This window comes from Corvus brachyrhynchos, unplaced genomic scaffold, assembly GCF_000691975.1.
Source record: "Corvus brachyrhynchos isolate BGI_N302 unplaced genomic scaffold, ASM69197v1 scaffold597, whole genome shotgun sequence".
Lineage (NCBI taxonomy): Eukaryota > Metazoa > Chordata > Aves > Passeriformes > Corvidae > Corvus > Corvus brachyrhynchos.
The window spans coordinates 965,431-983,505 of record NW_008239000.1 but is presented as its reverse complement, the minus strand read 5'-3'; the positions used below and the strand labels follow the sequence as shown (position 1 = coordinate 983,505).

At 46.2% G+C, this 18,075-nt stretch overlaps 1 protein-coding gene across 1 annotated transcript in view; it reads right to left on the bottom strand.

Annotated features, from left to right (window-relative positions):
* SHROOM3 (shroom family member 3) overlaps nt 1-18,075 on the bottom strand; it is a 119,899-nt gene that overhangs the window by 71,549 nt on the left and 30,275 nt on the right. The window contains exon 5 of the mRNA XM_017738946.1: nt 8,987-9,141. Within this exon, the coding sequence (XP_017594435.1) occupies nt 8,987-9,141 (155 nt within the window). The remainder of the gene's footprint in view (nt 1-8,986; nt 9,142-18,075) is intronic.

The window sequence follows — 18,075 nt, the reverse complement described above, 5'->3', positions numbered from 1 at the left end:
CCCCCGCCCCCGCCCCGCCGCGGCGGCCCAGCGCCCGCCCCCGGCACGAAGCCGCGCCTGGCCGGCTGTGCCGTGGCTGAGGGAGATGCCGCTTACCTTGTGAGCCACCAGAGCCAGCCTCAGGTATTCCCATCCTCGCGCCGGAGGCAGCCTGCCCGTGGGGAGCGCGGCGCTGGGAGCAGGGAATGGTAGCACCGCCTCGGAGCGCGGCGCCGCGGGCAGAGCGACTGCGATAACGAGTTGCAGATACAGGTGCTGTGCAGAGAGGCACCTCGGCACCAATCCCACAGTAAAAAGCAGGAGGTTCGCTCAGCACAGGCAGCTCAGATTACTGCCCTCCTACCCAGCAGTCGTCAGCGGGCCTGACAGACAGGAGCAGAGACCGTGAGGAAAGGGGGAATGTGCTGAGTGAAAGTGCCAGTCAGCTCTGTCCCGGCTCCCCGCAGATTTGGGCTTGGTCCCTCTTATAATTAACACTGGTCTTTGCGGGGAGAGAGGGGAAAAGAAACCATATCCAAGAAAGCAGTGTTTTCAGCCAGCCAGGACTCAAAGTTCACCCCCCAAACTGCAACTGAAAAATGTAATTGGGAGGTAAGGGTGGGGGATAGAAACGGTAGTGGAGAGGTGTAGCAGGGTCCCTGTTGCTCACTGGCCCCTATGGGGGGGCTCGACAATGGACTGCAGGGCTGAAAAAGATGCCATAGGAGAAGGCTGTGGACACTGGATGAAGTCCATGGAAATAATCCCAGAAAAGCACATGGCCCTCAACCCACTGGACCCATCCTGCTACAGAGGAAGTCAGCCTAATGCAGCCAGGCAGGTTCAGGCGCTCTCTACCCAGCCAGGCTGCCTTAACACCCAAGAGAAAGCTGAAAACGTACATCAAAAATACATTACTTATATTAAATTAACATGCTTTTCCTACCGGGAGCAAAATGGTTCATTTCAGGCCAAACAGAACATAAAATTGCATTTCCATTTAACCCTAACTAGTTCTCTTTCCAGCCCAGCTGTAAAGTCAAAAACATTCACTATCTCCCCATGCTTTTCACCACAATTTTCTCTACTCCAGTGTCCCCTTGACTTCAAGTAAAGAGAATACATCATCCTCTTCCACGCAGTTACCTTCTTGAATACCTCCACGTACCCCCTGACATTTCACCTGACAAGAGTAATCATTTTTAAAAGCCTGGTAAATACAAAAGCCTAAGCGGTAACTCTGAGCTAACTGTCTCTTTTCACCTTCCTAAAGACGTATTTTTTCACCACTATTTCTGATTTTAATTTCCTTACACATTCTGAATAGAAAAAAGTTATGGTGTATTATGCAGGTATAACCTACCTAAAAATGTTTTACATACATGCACTGAAAATCAGAAATCAGCCCTGCCTCCCTTCTAATGCCAAAGTCAAACAGGCAGGAAGCTGAAGAAAGGGGGATTGGAAAAAAAAAGTTCTATATTCTTTGTCCATCTGTGTTTGGGTGAGTTAGTCAGGCTGCCCTGTGCTACACACAGGAGGAGTTGTGCATATAAAAGACCATTTGATACTGTCTGTGCAGTGTCTGCTCTTCATTGTTCTTTTGCCTGAGATATTTCATGTATCCAGCCATAAGGGAGAAACAATGCCAAGGGATTTGGATGACCTGTACAAGCCCATTCATAAAAAACGTAAAGGAGTTACAGTAATCACTACACCCTAACATCTGTTTTGCTGAAGTAAATCCAGGCAAACACAATTTATATCAGTAGGATTACATCAGTGTTCATTAACCTCTCCCGACCTCACCTCCCTTTCAGAGGAAATCATGGATCAAGCAGGAGAAGCAATGAAAAGATTTTGTGAAATGATTCTATATTAGTAGCTGAGCAACTAAATATTTAAGCTGGCTCTGACTGTGTACACATATACACCTGTACACATCAGTGCCACCCAGCCAAGAAATCCCTTATAAATCTATATTTATAGTCAGCTCCTGGGATTAACGCCATGCAACTGCAGCTCCTCACAGCAGGGATGATGAAATGCAGCTATTCTCAGCTTTCCCTGCAGCTGCCCAGTGAAGGTGTCACCCTGCACCCCTCTGCACCTGCACAGGTAACCAGAACCCCTCTCCAGTCCAAGTATTTGCCCTGTGGACTAAAGGTCACCCCACACACCATCCCAGATAGTGAATGATGCACAGAGGGCTGGGAGAACATATGCTTTTTTGTCTGAGTTTTCATACTATTGTGATCTGATCCAGCTCCAACCTAATCGTCGGGAAATTCCAAAAGAAGGAGACTCACGCTGTAAAAAGTACTTTGTGCAGCGCTGGCAGAGATTTCCCAACTCTTCCAGAGTCGCTTGCTGTCAAATCCAACCCCAGGTTGATTATTGACTGAAGAAGGCAAACTAATCCACAGGCACTGGGTGAGAGGAGCAGCTAATTGGAATGGCAGTGGCTGGAAATTCCTGGGTTCCTAATGCAGCTTCAGATGAGGGGTCTGTCTGTAACATCCCAGAGACAATAACACATCATGGTGGCTGGCATTTATTTTTTTCCGAGGCATTTTCCCACTGTCCTTATCAGTGGCCTAAAATTTTCTTTTATTCAAAAATTGTATCTAGATCTTCTTCACATTTATTACTCCCTGTGGTAAATTTCCTAAAAGCCTGTCGGTCCTGAGCTGTAGCTAATTAAATCCTAGACAGTAAGGATTTGCCAGTGATTTAAAAATTAAATTCTGTTCATCTCTCAGCTGTCTGTCCCTTCCTAATGAGACAGGAACTGCAAACATTTTGATGAATGCATGGAAAACTCCTCTATGAAAATACTGGTACTTGAGATATTGAAGACTGACCAGTTTGATCCAAGACACAAGGAAATTTCAAAGCACAGAGTGTACAGGCCTTGGAAATCCCATCCAAATGGTGGGCAAGGCCCCTAATAAGCTGTGGCTGGTCACACCCATTGGCATCACATGAGGAGCTGCAGGCTCCAACCAAAGGCTCATTTTTTTGGCGTTAAAAAGATGCACTTTAAAAGAGCTGAGACACAAGGAGACATGAGCAGGGGGCATGCTGAAAAGCTGAAGAGGAGTTCACAACAAACATAAAACGGTGCTAGACACAGACCACCCTGCCAGCCCTCGAATGCCAGCTTTGGCCTCTAAGCTGTCAGTCTTAAACATTCCATGCGCATGAAGCCTTCCTTTCTGCCGTTCCCCCAGTCATCACCACTGAACAAAACCCAACCACACCGCAGAGCAGCTCTTTGGGAAGGCGCTCCTGCACTGCTGCGGAGCGGGGCGTGGGCCAATGCCAATTCTAATTAATTTCATTCACAAAACTTGGATTTATTTGATGCAATTTTTTGGCACGCTGTCAAATATGGTACAAAATTACACTAGTGTCATAAGAGGAAAGGATTAGTCGACAGACTTCTTTGAAGAATTGTGTTGGCACTTGTCTTTTTGTAAAAATGCCAGCAGCTTCCCCTCTCTCCAGGAACAGCCCATTTTCTCCTGGTCAATGAGGGAAGTCACTGCTCAGCGAGGGTCTGAGCCAAAGCCTTTAGGAGTCTGTGGGAATCTTTCCACCGATTTCCATGGGCTTGAATCAGCTCTGAGCCACAGATGTCAGTTGTACTGACATCTTCCTCCCACCCTTCGACACTTCCATAGGGTCATTTATCAGGTGGAATGGAAGACTTTTTTTCCTTTTGTTTTTTCCTAAAGCCTTAGTTGTAGCAATTTGCTGCCAAACGAAGAACAACTCTGTAGCTATGGCATAAGTGCAAGAATTCAGGATGTCTGGGTTTAATTCCTGATCTTGCCACAGAGGTGTTTAAAGGAGCTGATTAGAACCAGATCTGTCTGAAAACACAGCACTGGCCCTGGGAGGCCCACGCAGCCCAGCACCTTCTTGCTGCCAGCACCTGGAAGCAGACATGTCAGGAGGAGGATAAGAGCAGAACAAACACCCCCACATGTCCAGTGTGCTCCAGCCCCGGCAGTTTGCAGTGTGTAAGTGTGATGCAGCCCCTGGTGCTCAGCATCAGGTTTTCCTGGGCCACAGGACTGGTGTTTGCAGGGGGCGTATCCCTGGGTGAATTCTCAGGCTGTTCAGTGCCTGCATAAGGCGGCTTCCCTCTGATGCTCCCAGTCTCAGGGTTGCAGCATGCTTCTCCCAGCATCTCCCCCAGGTCTCATCGTTCAGGCAAGGGGGCCCAGGGACAGGGATGTACCAAGAGAATAACCCAAATAACCCAAGTGATGCAGGGAATTTGTAGGGAAGCGTGAAAACGAACATACAGATTATGGTCATAGCCAAGGATAAGCTTAATCCTTCCTTTTTGTACAGTTTTTAGCACAACAGGAAAAAGAGGATAATGTTTTCTATTCCCACTCCTCCTTTATTTGACTTGTATTTTTAGTCTGAGGCCCTTTGAGAAGGAAAAGAATTGCAGGCACTGCTAAGCCTGAGACAGACACAAACCACTACCACTGCAGACAGAAAATCACCTACCTTGAATACTGATCTTCACTAGAATATTGTATATACCACATAAATAATACTTGAACGGGCTTCTTGCGATCATCGGTATCAGAATGATTGGATATATGCTAAGAGCACACATGTGCATCTTGGAGTAAGCAGTTCAGCTGTAAATCACAGCTTGTTTGAGCTTCATGCTTTGTCCAATCTCACTGGCTCTGCAAACACAAGTGTCACCATCAGAGCCCCTCACATCCCAATCTGTGCTGGCCTGAGCCCTGAAAACAACACCCTGGAAGAGATCTGCAGGGCCCCTGCACATTGGCATGGGCAGAGCAAGGGCCTAAAACCCTGGTAATTCTCTGCAGAATATTTTTCCTTGCTGTTCCACCAGCAAACTTTAATAGAGCTTTGCATTAATTAACCAAGCTTGAGGCTGGATCCCTCCACAGTGCACTGTCCCCTCAACGAGAGTGACTTCATGAGCTGTGCCCTCTGCCCTCCCTGCACCCGCAATGGCTGAGGAGTGGCCTGTGGGAGGCCTTGGCTCAGGCAGTGTTTGTGCTGGGAAGGGTGTGTGGGACTTGTCCCCGAGGCCATGAGCCCCCTTGGTGGCACAGCTCCGTGTGCCACCACGCCTGGCTGCCCTAATTGCTGCTGTTATGGACACACGGGATGTCCAGCCGTGTAAACAGTGTGACGCTCCCGCAGCCATTCCTGCCTACTGACCTGTGCAAAAGCCTATTTTTGGCAACTGTTCCAGGCCACTGTGGGGGCTGTAAAGCACACAAGGCCATGCCCACGGTTTGAGCCTTATCTTCAGCTGATCCAGGCATGCACAACACAATTAGATCAGACTGATACCACTGAAAAGGGTATTTTTTTTTAATTGCACCCAACTCTGCTGTTGGATACTGCAGTTGGAGAGGAGGCAGCAGCAAAAAAACAGGTTGGAAAAAATGATGTGTATTTCACAACAAACCAGCTAAGCCTTATTTCTTTTTTAGCTGTGGCTTTCAAACCTTTTCTCCACCTGGTTAAAGATCAACTGAGTATCAAAAGGTCTGTAAGGCAGTTTGCTGAGGACAGTAGGCCAGCCTCCCTCTGAAATCCAACAAACTGGTCTCTCCAGTTTCCCATTGTGATTCACACCAACTGTTCCAAATGGGCAAACCCTGAGCAAAGCCATCTCCCCAGCATCAGCGTGTGAATTCCTCAGGCCTGATGAAACTGGTTCTGTTCCTACCCAGGGTGAGAGACATTTGTCGCCAGCAGTGATACAGACACACTGAGTCACTCCCTGGGCTGCAGAGTAGCTCCTACTCCAGCTGGTCCTGGGCTCAGCACAATGGAGTGTGAGTGTCAGCAAGGTCCCTCAGAGCACACCAGTTGCAGGCCTGAGGTGTACAGGAATGAGCAAACACACACATATCTGAGTCCATTGTCCTGGAAATGAATGGGCAAAACAAGCACAGGGAGCCAGCCAGGAATGGGCAGAGAGGCACGACCTGGCTTTGGGAACAGCCTTTGAAACAAGGGAGATGTGAGTAGCTGTATTAAAGAAGAAGAGAAAAATGAACATTTGAAAACTGTCATTGAGGGCTTCTGAGCTGGGGACGAGACAAACAAAATGCAGCTAGAGAGCATCCATGAAAACTATTCAACAGTTATCTCCCAAATAAGCATCCTCTCAAGGAATAGGCACAGGATTTACTTAACACTTAGGCTCATTAGGTCATTCTCTGCCTCTGCCCTACTATAAGTCTGTGAGCAAGGAAGCAAAAAGTGTATAAATTCACAGCTTCATGTCTCTCCTCCTGCAAGCTCCTCCCTGAGGACAGCAGGACATTTGCACAGGAGTGAGAGGCAGACTATGGTCCTCATGTACTAAATGCTCTGGTGTTGGTCATTTAATTTAAACCATTGGTATTTATTAATATGAAATACCCTTGTGAGACAGCTAATTTTTATCTTTATTTATTTTAGCCTTTTAGCCTTTCCTCTCGCCCTGAATCTTCCCTAATTTTGCCTTCACATTCCCTTCATTGAAACTGTTCCCACTTTTTCCCTCCGTTACACTGATCAATCAAACTTGAGCTGATGAAGACTGATGATGACACATCAGTTCTGGCATTCTGAGGGAAATACCAACTCGTTGCATCAGCCAGGCTGCAGACCTGCAAGATGTTGTAACATCTATTTTTGCTTAGTAACACACGGAGAGGCTCACCCTTTAAGTACTAAAGGCTTACCTTTGTCCTGAAATAAAAACCAAGATTAAATAGCAACCTGAGTATGCTATGTGGACTATGACAGAATACATCTGATTTTAAAAATGTGTGCTTTCTGTCTGGTGTGATGGTTGGTGTCACCACCACACCGTGACAGAGAACTTCTGAGGTTTTCATTTGAAAAACAAACAACTAAACCTTCAAAAACATGCTGACCTGGAATATGCTCTGCAAAGAGCCAGAACCACATACACCAAGCAGACTTTGCTGTTGTTTGTATATGACTTTTAAGGAATAAAGTCCGTGTCTGTGGGAGTTTGTGTCACTCCATAAGGAAGAGTTTCTGTGAATACTGAACACACTGACCAAAAATTCAGGTCACAAATGACAGGTCAGGAAGTTTTCAGACTGCTGGTACTTGTAGCAAGCAACCCTAATTCATTTTAATTCAATCATTATGGCAAATTTACAAAAATCAGCATCACGAGCATTCCAAAAATAATTTATTTTCAGATTATGTAGTACTGCAAAGCATCATCTTGTCCAACCAACCAAATCCAACCCCAGGTGGGAAGCAGGTTAGTGCTGCCTTTACCTTGCAGGCTTAATGGCTAAACTCGTTCTGTCTGGGGTCAAGGTAATGTGCACTTCTTTCCTCTTTTCTCACCATTCTCCTCTGGAATCCTTATTTTGTCCCTTCCTACTCTCTAGAACTGGAGACAAAATCTCTTCTTCTACCCTGGCCAGTGTGCTGAGTCTGGCATCATCTCTGGTGATCGAGAGAATCCCACTGCCCACAGAGCAGTCAGGACCTCACATTTTTTGGTTTTTGCTGCCTTCATGCCAGCACTGCAGGGTCATTTGGGACTGTGTCAAATTACCTAAGGCTGGGCTCTTAGCTCTTAATTGCAATTTTCCAGTTTTAGATTTATGGATTATCACTGAGCTTTAAATGCGCATGAAGGACTCAAAGTACCTTGGCAAGGGGATGGTATGTGAATGTAATACCTCTAGCAGTGTACATTCTTGATCCTTCTAGTGGTGATGAAATGAAGCCATGAAAGACTCCCAACCAATTTTTCTTTGTGTTCACTATAGTAATCCAAACCAGAAGAACATCAAAATCCCTCGAATACTCATTAAAGAGGGAAAAAAAGGCAAAAAGGTCTTGGGAATGTAAAAAAAATGCAGAGAAACTGTTACATTACAAAACAAACAGGTTCTGTTTCCACAGTTTTGCTAAGTCAGTTTGAATAAAACATTTTGTTCAGTCAGTACAGTTGGATTGCAGTCTACATGGGCCTAAAGCAAAAACCATGTACTTTTGGAAAACACTCAAATTGCAGCAAACTCCTTTTGCAAATCCTCTCCCAATGGGTGCACAAACCATATAACACTTCTGTAGATGAATATTCAGAATTTGCTGTAAGGTTACCTAAAGATGCTTTAGTTAAACAACAAGATAGAGTCAGCAAAAGCAGTAAGTACAGCCCAGAGAGCAGGAGGGTGTCTGAGCTGGTCATACCTGCCCAGCTCATGCATCACCACTCAGATGTTACTCAGCCGTTCCAATTCAGTGACCCAAAATGACACCTTTTGTTTGACTAATGACAGCTCCCCAGCTGTGTTGATCCTTACCTAGATTCCCTTTTGGGTAAGTGTGGAAATTGAGGACAGAGCACTCCATAAAGTGATACCAGCTATCACTTAACTGGCACGGAAAGAAACTGGACATGGCCACAGCAAAAGACATAGAAGGAGCATTTCTATTAAGGTTTTAAAAAACCAAACAAAACAAACTCCAGACCCAAACATCTCTGATTCAAAATCCTCTATCACCCACCTGCAGAACACCAAACAGCTCCAAATCTTGCTGAGGCCAGTGGAAATCTTTCTGCTGTCACAGCAACAGTGACAACATGCGGCAAACGAGGCAAGAGCTATGTACAGAACGGTCACCCTTTCGCAGGGAGCCCTGGGCACTTGGGAGGAAGATGGGACTGCTTGTGCCCCACTGAACAGGGATCCTGGAGTGTCGTGTGGCAGGGGAGAAGTGCAACAGAATTGGGTGTTGGACATATCAGTGACAAAGGAGTCCTAGAAATATTGCCTGAAAAGAACACACATTTGCCCTTGGGCTCATGTTGGTGTGCTCAAAGCAAGCCCTGTGCTAAGATTAGGCCAAGCCATAGGCTTCCAGCTGGAGAAGTGAGGGGAATGGCTGGGTGGCCTGTGGGGCAGGAGCAAGGCAGGGAACGAGTGTGGCTCTTTCCTACCTGCGGACGACAAGCTTCAGCTTCTTGTAGGAGCCTTTCACTAGGGAGATGGCCTCTCTCCTGGAGCTGCTCAGCTCCACCTCGTTGATGTTCACCACTTCATCACCAGCCTGCAGCTTGGATGGCAGGGAGTCTGCCTTCCCTCCCTCTTCGATCTGCACAGGAGAGAGGGGAGAAGGCAAAGGTGAGACATGCCTGACACGGTTTGGCTTTCACCTGCAGAGCTGAGTGTGTGTTTCTGTTGAAGAAATTCATCTACCAGCCCCAAACTCTGCTCCTGGATTAAAAAATCCTGGTCTCCCTTTGTCAGCCAGCTCACACAGAGGTATGTGCTTCCCACACCTATGTTTCATATAGATGAGAGCTTGGAATCAGCAGCCAGATGAGTTCTGCCAAGAAGCACTGTTTAGAATAAGCCTGAAAGGTCTTTGGTATTTGGAAGCAGTAAAAGCCAGCAAAACAGCCATGGAACGCCTCTTGATAAGAGCACTCAGGCACCAGCCCAAGGGCAAAGCCAGGATTAGAAGAGTTTGGATGTGATTTTTTTCGTTCAAGCTCCCCTTCATGATCCAGATGCCTGATGAACAACAGCTTCTTTCTTACTGGCCAGCAGCTAAGCAGGAACACTCTGGTGTAGGTAATTAATGACGTGCAGCATCTCGGTAGGGTTTTTCAGCTAAGGGTATTAAGACAGTAGACAATTATTTGAATTTTATGAGAAAGTAAGCAGCCTGCTCGAGGCCATGGAGTGGCAAGGCTAGAAGGAGACTCCTAGGGCACTCCCGTCTGCTTTGTACAGCCCATCATGTACACGGCATAGTGACTCCCCATCCGGGGGCCAGCAAAAATACACCAAGTCTGCAAAGAAGTCAGTGACAAGGCAGAGGACAAGAAAATTTGGCCCAGGATCTCTACATCGCAGCCTTGTGCACTAATGCACTCTCTCTGCAAAGGCATACACTAGCATAGCAGAGGGCCAGGTTAGGCACTGCAAATCTTGAGTTTCAGGAGACTTGGGAGTGCTACTGGCTCTGAGTGTAACTGATAATTACTTTGTTTGCAAAACTTGCCACCACAAAATCTGCTATTCAAAGCACCCAGCAGTCCCTTCTCAACAGAGGCTGTGACCTGTGTCAGCAGATGTCACGGGACCCACACTTTTGTGTAACATCTCCTGGCACAGCAGAAGTACAACCTCTTCTTTCAGGCACTCACCTTCCCAGACATCCTACTGAGATAAAGAGATGTGTCTGGACTGGATTCAGCCTCGGATCCAGGCAGGAAGGGCTGCTATTTGCAGGGGTGCGATTTTCGGAGCAGTGAAATTGCACGCATACTTCCGGAAGTTGCCTTCATTTCAAGTCACTCCAAGCAGTGTGTAATTGAGCCATGCCCCAGACATGTAACTCAGCACATGCAGACACACTGCCCAGGTTCTTACCAGGGCATTAGTTTCAGTGTTGAATGGTGATTTCTTGCAGGCAAAGATGGTCTGTTCCTCTAAACCAAGGAATTCCAGCCCAAGTACCTTCTAAAATGTAAAATCTGACTTCCCCAAACATCAGCCAATAAAGTGTCCAACCCCCCTACAAAGGTAGGTAAAAATCATTGTCATTCATCTTACCAGGAAGTCATTCCACTGATGAATGAGTTTTTTCTTTTCTTCTTAAGAATGGATAAAACCACAGGAATGAGCCTTCCCATAAAGAGCCTTGTATCACAATTAGCAGGAAGGGCGAGAGATGAAATATTAGCCCTTGCTGCCAGTATAAATAAATAACAAATGAAAAATGCAGTATTGCTGCAGTTTATTGCTGCTGTAAAGCAGAACAGGTGGGTATCATTTCAGTGAAATACAATAGTGGGGTACTAGGACTTAGATTAACTTGTGATGTAGTCAAGAGAAGGGATTTTCAGTTTGTTTTTGTTTTCTGTTACAGCACGTACAATGGAGAAAAGTCCTGCTTGGAAAAATATCTCTTGTAACAAATACCAGCTACTTCAAAGGCTGTGATACTCATCACAAGCATTTGTATTAACTTGTGCCTTGATGAACCCTAACCTTAAAAAATCAACAGAATCATGATCTGTTCTTTATCATCTAATAATTCCAATTGTATTTATATATTTGAGATTTTTCACTTCACAGGAACACTGTTTTAAGGTTCTCTTTACAGCAACATGGGCTAGACCTTTCTTTTTCTCCTTTTTCAGTGAAAATGGACATTTGGATTCTTCCATATTCACCTTTATAAATAATGTGAAATCAAACACTTCCAGGGAAGACTAAACCCAGCAATACTTCTGATAAGACTGATAGCCTTATTAACTGCTCTGAAAGAAATCTTTCTTCAAATCCTGATGCATTCCAGCTTATCCCTACACCAAGGGCTCTTAAACTGCAGCCTGTGAAGCCAAGCAGCCAGCCAAAGGACCAGAGGAAAGGATGCCTTTAAGGAAAGTTTGTTAGCATGAGTCGGGTCATCTGCAAGTAACTCCAGAGGCTGAACGTGAATTTCTTTGCTCCTGTGTACTTAAACTGTCCACGAGCAAGACCTAAAACCAGACCCACATTGTGCCTTTGGAAGCTTTTGATGGCAGCATCAAAACCATATTACTTACAGACGTAGAGAGAATATAAATGGAGATGTGGACTTGTATTTTATTGTTGACACAGTTCTCTCATCTGTTACTAACCTGTTAGCCTTCTCATCTGTCATCTATCCAGCTGGGGTTACCTGGATACAAATTCCTGAAAGTTCCTGGAATAAAACATTCACAACAGGCCTGTGACCTGGTACTATTGCTCAGAGAAGAAAAAAGGCAAAAAGACTCATAAGGTTCCGTCAAAAGTCCAGAAACAAGGCCTTGTCTCCCAAAGCAAGGCTCAGATGCTCCATGTCCATTCTTCCTCTTTGTATGCCTCTAAAAATATTTGTGTTTAAGGAGTGGTGATATTTCATGGGAAGGATTGAGTGATTCAAACAAAACAAGCTGCACTATAAACACAAAGCTCTATCGCAGTGTAACAATTATCAACAAAGCAAACAAACCTCAACATGCAGGTAACCTATTTAAATGAACACCTGCTTCACTGCATGAGGGTGCACAGAGTCCAGGATGGGACGTGCTGGAGGCACGGAGTCAAGGATGGGAGATGTGTGCACACCACAGCAGCCAAATAACGCCAGGTGGGGACCACTTCTGCCTGTGGTTCCCTGCTCTGAGCAGCCTGACTCACCCTGTGCACCAGATCCCGAATGAGAGGAAATGGGAAGGTGAGTTTTCCACTGTTCCCTAAATCCCCAGTGGATCTCAGTGCTGTCAGTCGGCCAGGGCAGAGCCAGCAATGCAGTCTGTTGTTTTTGGTGTGCAATTGGAGTAGTTTGAGCAGCCACAGCATTGCCAAAATCACCCTCAATAACCACTTGTGACAAAAATGTGATGGCCATAAGCTACATGAGCTAGTGCAAGGGGTCAATCAATAGCCAGGAGGACCTCTTACGGTTTATTTAAGCTGAGAAAAACAAGGTGAAATGCAGCCAGCAAACCTTGTGGGTGTAATGATTGTCACTCATCCATCAGGAGCAGGAGGAGCCAGCGGGAGCCAGCCAGGGACTGAAGATTTTTCCTTTTGGCTGGATAAGGCCAACTGCTCTGCCAAGTCAAGTTATGAGAGGTGACTCTGGCAAGCACGGGGTGGAGGAATAGCTGAAAATCAGTCTGGCTTTGAACCTTTGGGGCTGGATTCCATGGCCGGTCTTACTGCAGGTGCTGTGAACAGAGCCCAGGCAGTGCCAGGAGGGGAGAACAACCCCTCTCCTTGAAATCAGCAGGAGCATCTGTACAGCAAAACACGTCAATAGCATAAAAGCTCTTGTTTTCCATGCCTCAATTTCCCACCTGGAAATGGACACAATTGTTCTACCTCGCTCTGTCCTATCTAATTAATGCGTGACCACTCTGTGGGTGGTGATGATCCAAATCTTGGCTCTTATTCCAGAGGTCTCTGCAAATCCCTAGCTCACAGGCTCTAACCCTGGGGACAGTCCATGCCAATTAGAACCATGCAACAGCAAAGCATCCCTTTCCAGAGTGTGTTCCACCACCCGTCAACAGCATGGTTCCTGCTTTTTGTGAAATCCCATCAAACTTCCGTGATTCCAGCATCTTCCACACACCTCTTTCTTTCTCCTGTTTGCCACAAACCCATCTGGCCCATTCTGTCAGGCTCCTTTGGAAGGAGAGGACAAGGAGCTCCCTGCCAAGCTCGCCTCTCCTGAAATACACTCACTTCAAAAGGCCTCCACAGTCTCCTTGGGCTAATGCAAACTCCAGTCCTTCCGTTGTCTTTTCTGCAGTAAAGCCTTCCATGCCCACTGCCCTTTGCTGAAAATCCCAAAGGCCACCCCTGGTCCTGCTTTGCATGAACATTCCAGACCATTTTCTTGCATTAGAGGAGGCTTCTTGTCATTCAATAGATCCTGCAGGAGACTTCAAACCCATGTGTCCCCCCTTTTTTTGGCTTACTGTAAAAGCAAGAAGTTGCTTAAGCAGATCACCAAGGATACATAAGACTTACTACTACTGCCTTTTGTTTGGCTCACTATGGTTACTGTAGGTTTGGAGAACACTGGCTAACTGAAAGCCTTTCTTGATTATTTTAAAGAAATTTTCTTCATTTATTCCTCTCTTCCCTTTCTTCTAGGAGCTTTTGTAACAACAAATTCTCTGCAGCTCTTAAGATGGATTATTCCATCTTTGTGTCCTTTCTATGATGAATGGTACGTGTGATTCCTAAGCTGCAAACTTATTTGCTCAAGTTTCTCAACAAAAAAGAGAAGCGATCAAGCAAAGATGTGTGCGCACTGTATGCAGTTGCACAGGTGAGAGCAGAGCCACACAGCAGATTAGGACAGTTCCTGGGGGACACCTGGAGATGCCCTGGAAAAAACAGCAAGCCAGCAGAGCAGGGTGTTGACAGAAGCGGCAGCAACTGCAATGGCAAACTACTGCCCTTTTCGTGTCAGATATTATAATGATGGGAAGAGAAGCATCACAAATGAACTGCTGGAGGTGGCTGTTCAGAATTCCTGAGCTGCTGAAAAAGATTTTATAGGAACCGACAGGGTGAAAGGGGAAGAAATTTTGCCCCATGAAGGAATAGAGAGAGGCAGCTTTCGCTGAAGCAAGGACTCCCTGACTTTCCCGGGAGCAGCATTACAGAAAAATGTTCTCTGCCTTAGACCTCTTGTTTCCAAGTATTTTACTGGAACCATTTCCATTCTTTCCAGTGGAAAGATGCATTTCCATTGAATCTGGGGTTCATCTCTTCACAAGGTCATTAGCACCAGTGCAATGCCAGGGAAAGGGTTAAACCAGAAAATCTGACTGTATCCATTGCAAATTCAACAGCCAAGGTTTTCATCACTTTTCACTGGCCAAACTGGAACTGCAAACTGGGAAGACTGGGATGTTTCATTTACCTGTCCACTATGAGGTGTAGCACAGCCACACCAGACCAGTCATGCATTGCACCCAGTACAGAGCAGGGCACGCATATTTTGGCTCGTTTAGAAAACTCATTGAGTTGCTGAATTGATGTGGGCTTTGTGTTGGAGATTTTTAATCCCCTGTGGAGTTCAGAGATGGTTCTCAAGCCTAAAAACAAAGTTGCAGAGCTGCTGAATGTCTCCAGAGAATATGCTGCTCCCCTTGTTCAACCTTAATGCCATGTCACAATCTGGGGGCAGTGACATGCAGCAGACAGAAATTCCTCCCCATTGTCCCCAACCTCCGTGTCAGAGCAGTTAAGACAATTCAATCAAGAAATAGTTAAGTCAAAGGTCTCCCCCTGGAGCCATGTCTCTGCTGGATTTCCCCATCCCTGGTGCATACATGCATCTTGAGAGAATTCAGCTGTTGACAATTACTCCAAGCTAAGGAAAGAGTTTCCAAATTAGTTATGGAAACTATATGCTGCAGGGAAGCAAGGAAGGCCTTTTTTCTCATAGTGTTCTGCATTGTTCTACAGTAACATTTCTGCTCCCAAGTACAAAGCATAGTAGTGGACAGACTAATTTATTCCAGGTAATCATACGAGGTTCATATTGAATGACCTCACCTTGCGAGGCTGAACTTTATTCAGTGGAAGAACAAGTTAAACTCCACAGTTTTGAAGGGTTAGCAGTGCTCTGAAACCTTTCCAATACTTTAAAGTAAATCTGTTCTTTAACAGAGGCAAAACAAGGCATTTTCTCCCACACCCAGCCTGAACATGTTAATGACCATCCAGGATGTGAGTGAAAGTGGTACAGATGGTACAGTGACTGTGGGCACCGAAGCTGCAATCCAGATGCAGATATGCCAGTGGGATCCATGCTGGAGGGAGTTACTGACAAGTGGCAAGGATTCAAGGTCATTCCTAGGACTACCCTGCAGGCTGCAACACTTCCACACCTTTCCATTTCCTGCGTGATTGTTTCCTGTCCTGGGAGCAAGGTTAATCTCAGCAGCCAGCCCCTCAGCAAAAAGTGGCAAGAACTGAATGGAAAGCAGATTGCTGGCTTCAGCTCCAAGAGATAAGGAGACATGCCTGGATGAGTTTGTGTCTGACTCCTCTCGGTCACTCTAAATTCCTAAGCCAGTGGAGGAAAGAAGGCTTAGCTCTTAAGATAATTTTCCACCTTCTTAAGCACAAAACTGTTAGGCTCCCACAGAGATTTTTACATTTAAAAGAGGAAGGGGCAGGGAAAATCAAGTCTTCTTTCAACTAATGCACAAAGAAAGATGGGCCTATGATGCAGCTTTGATTCAGGCCTTCAAGAAGCCTCCAGGATCTTTTCTGTAACAAGAGGCAAAACTAAGAATAAATTTTCTCCACCCCTCTTCGTATATACAAGACAAGGAACTAATCTGTGTTTGCCGTGGGTAACGCCTTGAGCCGTATCAGGTCCCGCTTTTAGAGGCATGGTACAAACACGTCATCATGGACAATTCCTACCCCAAGCCCTCCAGGATCAATGGGCAGGTTTGACAAACAGAGAGAGGGGAAACAGATGTGGAAAAGCTATGATGAGCAAGCAGAGAGACAGCACCAAAATCCTCTCTCAGCTACACATTGGCAACATATGGACTGAACCTCTGGGCAGGGAGAGGAGCAGCTGCAGGACAAGGGAAAACCAGCTGGTTCTCAGCCAGCATAAATCCCTCACCAATGCCTTTTCCTGCCTTTCCCTCCTGTTGCTCACAGCCCACAGCAACCAGGCCAGGCAAAGAAGGACCGAGGTGCACCCAGGTCAGCTACAGAACAGCGATGCCAGTGCAGGTGCAGAGCAGTGCTTGCCCTTTGAGGGACCACTCTGTCCTGTTCTTCCTCTGCTTCCTGCTTCCAGCTCCAATCCCAGCCTGCAGAACACACCCTGCCCGTGCTCCTGGGAATCAGAGAGCCTTACTTCTTTGCTCACTGTTTGGTTTTTGCAAACAATCCATTCCAAGCATGCCACAGAGGGTATAGCACCAGGTGACACAAATATTGGGGCCCGGAGCATGTTAACTTGATCCTGTTTGGTCTGCGGTGATTATCGGCCGATATCAGCTCAAGGGGCTACAAGAACTCATTCCCTGTTCCTCTGCTGTAGCTGATACAGCTCACCCCTCTCCAGAGAACACAAAGCCAGTGGTTGCACATGGCTGAGAGTTAATATTTGCTTAGCAAAGGGAGAGTTAAAAATAGCTGTTTGCCAAAGAGTCCACTGGAAAGGTCTTCTGCTCTGCCCCAAACACACCCAAGGACTCCTTTCTTTCATCCTGCTTTGCCATCCTGCTTCCAGCCTTACGGTCCTTCCTCACATTTCTCACAAGGTTTCAGTAATTAAAAACCCAGTTTCTATGACATTTTGACAATAAGCCCATTAAAGCCTAGGTAAGGGGCTTCAAACATGTGGCCACCCAGCACAGGAAAAAGCACTGCCTCACAGCTATGGAGTCCGTGGCACTCAGTGTTCCTCACCCAGTGCCACTCATCCCTCAAAAATGGAGATGGGCCTGTGGAAACAGCTGTAATTACAAAAACTGAGGTAAGGTGCTGCTCAGGGACTGCCTGAACCCTACAAACCTTAGGATATACATTCAGTGGCATTAGCTGTTCCCTAATCCTTCCCACGGGCACCTGTACAGAGCCCACACACCATCTCCAAACAGCCCTTCCTGGTAGTTGCAGTGTAGCCCTCAAACTGGGATCTTATGGACTAGCATTCGCTCACAAAAAGGCAAAAGGTGCAAGAATTGGCCCACCTCAAAAATGCCACCTTTGGCACTGAGTGCAGATGGATCAGTGTAGGAATGTGTTACTATATTTTGCTGCTAGCAGATTCTTTTGCTGTGCACTGCACGACCTTCTGTACCTTCTGCCCCCTCCCTCTGCCCCTCCTTGCCATCTAGGAAAGCAGACCAGTTGGAGATGTATCTGCAAAATTGTATTTGTTCCCTGCTCCAAGGACAACTTTTCAAGGCTGGGGAAAGCCAACCCTAGAGTCACAGGAACAGCCATAGAAGGAAATTCAGTCACAGCTTTAATCTCCTGGCTGTTCTAAAATCAGGGTGCAAATGGCAATGTGTCCTTCTCTACAGGATGTTTAACAAGTTTTCCCAGGCTTTTGTATTACTTTTTTATACTTGCTTTTATGCTATATTGCCTTAACCCCCTGAGGCTTGACAGGGTGACCAATTGCCCGGAGACTTTCTTTGGACTGTTTCATTTTGGGGTAACTGGAAAATATTCCCAGGTAAGAAAATATGGCTGAGACGTACACGCCTGGGATCAGTTTGGAGGAGAAATGAGACAATCAGCAGTTCGCAAAGTACAGTTGTCGAGGGCTTTTTTCATCACATGATTAGGCAGTGAACTTCCTGCCTTGGCATATTGCTCACATGAATTCAAAGCAGAGATGTCATGAAAATCCACTCCGCGATCAGTTAATTCCATAAATTATGTGAATCTAAAGCTATGGGATTTTCTGGCTACTGGAACAGGTAGTACTTTCCTGTAGACAGATCCTTGGCCCCAGCATGGCCAGTTACTGCTTTTG